Below are 6,000 nucleotides of genomic sequence, written 5' to 3' on the forward strand. Positions count from 1 at the left end.
AGCTCTGAGGGATGTAGTAGTGAAGGCAGCAGAGGATAAAGTAGGTACAAAGACGAGGGCTGCTAGAAATCCTTGGGTAACAGAAGAAATATTGAATTTAATTGATGAAAGGAGAAAATATAAAAATGCAGTAAATGAAGCAGGCAAAAAGGAATACAAACGTCTCAAAAATGAGATCGACAGGAAGTGCAAAATGGCTAAGCAGGGATGGCTGGAGGACAAATGTAAGGATGTAGAGGCTTATGTCACTAGGGGTAAGATAGATACTGCCTACAGGAAAATTAAAGAGACCTTTGGAGAGAAGAGAACCACGTGTATGAATATCAAGAGCTCAGATGGCAGCCCAGTTCTAAGCAAAGAAGGGAAGGCAGAAAGGTGGAAGGAGTATATAGAAGGCTTATACAAGGGCGATGTACTTGAGGACAATATTATGGAAATAGAAGAGGATGTAGATGAAGACGAAATGGGAGATATGATACTGCGTGAAGAGTTTGACAGAGCACTGAAAGACCTGAGTCGAAACAAGGCCCCCGGAGTAGACAACATTCCATTAGAACTACTGACGGCCTTGGGAGAGCCAGTCATGACAAAACTCTACCAGCTGGTGAGCAAGATGTATCAGACAGGCGAAATACCCTCAGACTTCAAGAAGAATATAATAATTCCAATCCCAAAGAAAGCAGGTGCTGACAGATGTGAAAATTACCGAACTATCAGTTTAATAAGCCACGGCTGCAAAATACTAACGCGAATTCTTTACAGACGAATGGAAAAACTGGTAGATGCAGACCTCGGGGAGGATCAGTTTGGATTCCGTCGAAATGTTGGAACACGTGAGGCAATACTGACCTTACGACTTATCTTAGAAGAAAGATTAAGAAAAGGCAAACCTACGTTTCTAGCATTTGTAGACTTAGAGAAAGCTTTTGACAATGTTGACTGGAATACTCTTTTTCAAATTCTAAAGGTGGCAGGGGTAAAATACAGGGAGCGAAAGGCTATTTATAATTTGTACAGAAACCAGATGGCAGTAATAAGAGTCGAGGGGCATGAAAGGGAAGCAGTGGTTGGGAAAGGAGTGAGACAGGGTTGTAGCCTCTCCCCGATGTTATTCAATCTGTATATTGAGCAAGCAGTAAAGGAAACAAAAGAAAAATTTGGAGTAGGTATTAAAATTCATGGAGACGAAGTAAAAACTTTGAGGTTCGCCGATGACATTGTAATTCTGTCAGAGATGGCAAAGGACTTGGAAGAGCAGTTGAACGGAATGGATAGTGTCTTGAAAGGAGGATATAAGATGAACATTAACAAAAGCAAAACGAGGATAATGGAATGTAGTCAAATTAAATCGGGTGATGCTGAGGGAATTAGATTAGGAAATGAGACACTTAAAGTAGTAAAGGAGTTTTGCTATTTAGGAAGTAAAATAACTGATGATGGTCGAAGTAGAGAGGATATAAAATGTAGACTGGCAATGGCAAGGAAAGCGTTTCTGAAGAAAAGAAATTTGTTAACATCGAATATAGATTTATGTATCAGGAAGTCGTTTCTGAAAGTATTTGTTTGGAGTGTAGCCATGTATGGAAGTGAAACATGGACGATAACTAGTTTGGACAAGAAGAGAATAGAAGCTTTCGAAATGTGGTGCTACAGAAGAATACTGAAGATAAGGTGGATAGATCACGTATCTAATGAGGAGGTATTGAATAGGATTGGGGAGAAGAGAAGTTTGTGGCACAACTTGACTAGAAGAAGGGATCGGTTGGTAGGACATGTTTTGAGGCATCAAGGGATCACAAATTTAGCATTGGAGGGCAGCGTGGAGGGTAAAAATCGTAGAGGGAGACCGAGAGATGAGTACACTAAGCAGATTCAGAAGGATGTATGTTGCAGTAGGTACTGGGAGATGAAGCAGCTTGCGCAGGATAGAGTAGCATGGAGAGCTGCATCAAACCAGTCTCAGGACTGAATACAACAACAACAACATCTCCCACTGTGGTGAATCTTTAGTGATTTCCCATGCATGAGAAGATGGCAACTTCCACAATTGCAGCTTAACAGTCATAGTCTTCTCCATAGTTTTAGAAAGGGTATTTTTTATTGTGGGGTCGACATGTACACCTACACACATACTCCGAAAGCCACTACAAGGTTTAGGGCGGAGCGTACGTTCTACCGTTACTAGTCACGCCCTTTCCGGTCCCACTCGCAAAAGGAGTGAGGGAAAAACGGCTGTCTATATGCCTCTGTACGAGCCCTAATTTCTTTTATCATGTCCTCGCGGTCCTTATGCGAAATGTGCATTAGCAGCCGTAGAATCGTTCCGCAGTCAGTCGTAAACACCGGTTTACTAAATTTTGTCTGAAATATTTTGTGAAAAGAAGATCGTCTTCCTTCCAGTTATTCTCATTTGAGTTCACAGAGTATTTCAGAAACACATGCCTGTTGATCAGAACCACTGATAACAAATCTAATAATACATCCTGGCGGATGGTCGAAAACATTCCAGCAGTGCTGAGGAAGGGGACGTATTGGTGTTTCATACGCGGTGTGCTTTATAGATGAGCTCCACTTTCACAGAATTTTCCCAATACACCGGAGTCGACCATCCACCTTCTCTATTACCGACCTTACGTGCTCGTTCCATTTCATATCGCTTTGCGACGATACAGCCAGGTATTTAATCACGGTATGTCACAGAGTACACCACCAATACTGTACTCGAACATTACAGGGTTGTTTTGCCACTCATCTGCAGTAGCTTACATTTCTCTACATTTAGAGCAAGCTGCCATATATCACACAAAATAGAAATTCTGTCTAAGCCACCCTGTATCCTCATACAATCACTCAACGACGACACGACATCGGAAAACAGTCGCAAATTGCTGCTCACACTATCGGTCCATAGCTAACACTGTGTATTGCAGGGAAATGCAGGAAGATCTGCAGCGTATGGGCACTTGGTGCAGGGAGTGGCAAGTGACCCTTAACATAGACAAATGTAATGTATTGCGAATACATGGAAAGAAGGATCTTTTACTGTATGATTATATGATAGCGGAACAAACACTGGCAGCAGTTACTTCTGTAAAATATCTGGGAGTATGCGTACGGAAAGATTTGAAGTGGAATGATCATGTAAAATTAATTATTGGTAAGGCGGGTGCCAGGTTGAGATTCATTGGGAGAGTCCTTAGAAAATGTAGTCCATCAACAAAGGAGGTGGCTTACAAAACACTCGTTCGACCTATACTTGAGTTTTGCTCGTCAGTGTGGAATCCGTACGTCAGGTTGACGGAGGAGGTAGAGAAGATCCAAAGAAGAGCGGCGTGTTTCGTTACAGCGTTATTTGGAAAACGTGATGGCGTTACGGAGATGTTTAGCAAACTCAAGTGGCAGATTCTGCAAGAGAGGCGCTCTGCATCGCGGTGTAGCTTGCTGTCGAGGTTTCGAGAGGGTGTGTTTCTGAATGAGGTATCGAATATATTGCTTCCCCCTACTTATACCTCCCGAGGAGATCACGAATGTAAAATTAGAGAGATTCGAGCGCGCACGGAGGCTTTCCGGCAGTCGTTCTTCCCGCGAAGCATACGCAACTGGAACAGGAAAGGGATGTAATGACAGTGCCACGTAAAGTGCCCTCCGCCACACACCATTAGGTGGCTGGCGGAGTATAAATGTAGATGATGATGCCAAGTTTACTTGAACGTTTGCGTGATTACACGAATGTGCGTTTGAGCGTGGGGTAACGACCCCAAACTAGTCACAAAGAAAGAAACATGAAACAAAAACAATAAGGTGTAGTAATGGCCCTACTTTTTCAATAATAGTAATAGCTTTGCTGGGACAGGTCATGATTCTTCCAAATCCCCACTGACATACAAACAGACAAACACATATACATACAAACACAAACGCACAGCCACCCACAGCTAGTACACCGCAACAATTCTAAATGAAACTTACGCTACGATTACTAAAGTTTTCCCTTACAGCTGAATGTACGCTATTGTTAGGTTGCGTACAAGAGTTCCCTTGTGATCTTACAATAAATGACACTCTGTTAAGAGAAACAGCAGCCAGGTACGGAGACACAGTAATTGGCAAATCCAAACTGTCGACATTCTGTCATACGCAGGTCCGAAAAAAGGGATTAAAGCGAGGAAAGATAGAGCGCAGTTGTATCCGTAATAATCTTTCAGCAGTAACAAGCGGGGCCCACTGGTGCTGTGATTTTTTTCCCCAAAAGTTGAGCTTCAGCTGGTGTTGTAGTGTACTTGTAACTGTAACTATGTATTCACATCGCTAGACAACATGCACGTAGCTATGTGAGGAAACAAGAACGAACTGAACTACTGTGAGAGAAGTAGCGAGTCCCATGTACTTACCAGCCGCATGTCGGCTGAGCGCAGTGACGTGTGAGTGCGGGAGCCTGAGGCCACCGTGCTTATAAAGGCACACGCAGTCCATCAGCGGCGGCCGTTGCGACACATACCACCCTTTGGGTTACCGATTGAGCAGCCACGAAATAACACCGGACAAACACCCAGGCGGCGCACCGACACGCTACGGAGAGAGGTCCACCCACCTCCACGGAGCTTCTCTTCGAGCACGTACTCGCTCTTCACCTTAAAAAACCCTGAATTATTAGGTAAAGAACGAGATGCTTGCCAGATTGATAACTTATCGTAGGTGCTTCTTAATTGATGATTTGTATACGAAAATGCAGGAATGTCGGAATCAGCTTTACAGCAGTAGTAATTTGTTAGTTAAAGCCTTGCACTCACATACACAAACATCAAACACACCACAATAACGAAAAAAGAAACAATTATCTGTAGTAGCTCGAGCTTTGTGAGTCTCAGCAAAAATTTTAGCCAAATGCCACACATCATCATCATCAGTTATCTGCTATATTAGCAGGTCCTTTGCCTCTCCATTTTCTGCAATCCATTACTTCCTTCTTAAGGCTGCTGTATGTTGTACCGTCCATCATGTCATCCAGTATCTGGAATCTCTTTCTTCCTCGCTTCCTTTTCCCTACTACATAACCTTCTGAAACTGTTTTTATCAGTCCGTCATTCTTTCTTAATATATGCCCAACCCAATTTTTCTTCTCTTTATTACATCTAGTAACTGTCTTTTTTCCCCCACTCTTCTCAGTACCTCCTCATTTTTTACTCTGTCCATCCTCCGCCATGTCCAGATCTCAGACACCTTCAGCCTTTCTCTGTCTTTTTTCCTCATTGTCCATGTTTCAGCGCCATATAGAAGAACACTCCATACAAGACATTTTATTAGTCTCTTCCTGAGTTCTCTGTCCAGACCGCTGCAGAAAATTCTCCTTTTCTTATAAAACGCCTCTTTTGCCATTGCTATCCTTGTTTTAATTTCTATGGTGCACTTCCAGTCGGTGTCTATCCTGTCTATCCTGCTTCCAAGATACTTACAGTTTTGCACCTGTTCTAGTATTTCTCCATTCAGCATAATTTTTATTTCCTTATTTCCTCCTGGTGTCAATACTTTTGTTTTATTTGCGTTAATTTTCATTCCATATTTTTTCCGTTAGTTGCAATGGTGTCCACCAAATCCTGTAATTCTTTTTCCCCTGTGGCTAGAAATACCATGTCATCAACAAACCTCAAACACCCTACTCTATTTTCCAAGTAGAGATTGAAAAGAGTAGGTGATAGACAGCATGCTTGTCTGACTTCTTTTCCTTGTCTGATCCAGTTTGTACTTTCTCATCTCACTTTAACTGAAACTTTTGATTAAGATATAATGAGTTTATAAGTCTTCTGGTTTTCCAGTCCAATCTCTTTCCCCTCATTATAGTCGCCAGCTTCTCCAAAACCACATTGTCAAATGCCTTTTCTACATCGATGAAGCACATATATAGGTCTCTTCCTTTTTCAATAAACCTTTCTCCCAAGATTCATAGGAGCCCTATTGCATCTCTGGTGCCCGTATTCCGTCTAAAGCCAAACTGATCCTCGC

General features: G+C 42.4%; 1 protein-coding gene across 1 annotated transcript in view; it reads right to left on the reverse strand.

Annotated features, from left to right (window-relative positions):
• LOC126284675 (basic proline-rich protein-like) overlaps positions 1-4,436 on the reverse strand; it is a 46,415-nt gene extending 41,979 nt beyond the window's left edge. Inside the window, exon 1 of the mRNA XM_049983794.1 lies at positions 4,392-4,436. Coding sequence (XP_049839751.1) covers positions 4,392-4,400 — 9 coding nt within the window. The 5' untranslated portion in view covers positions 4,401-4,436. The remainder of the gene's footprint in view (positions 1-4,391) is intronic.
• Positions 4,437-6,000: the final 1,564 nt, after the last annotated feature.

Source organism: Schistocerca gregaria, chromosome 8 (genome assembly GCF_023897955.1).
Source record: "Schistocerca gregaria isolate iqSchGreg1 chromosome 8, iqSchGreg1.2, whole genome shotgun sequence".
Classification (NCBI taxonomy): Eukaryota; Metazoa; Arthropoda; class Insecta; order Orthoptera; family Acrididae; genus Schistocerca; species Schistocerca gregaria.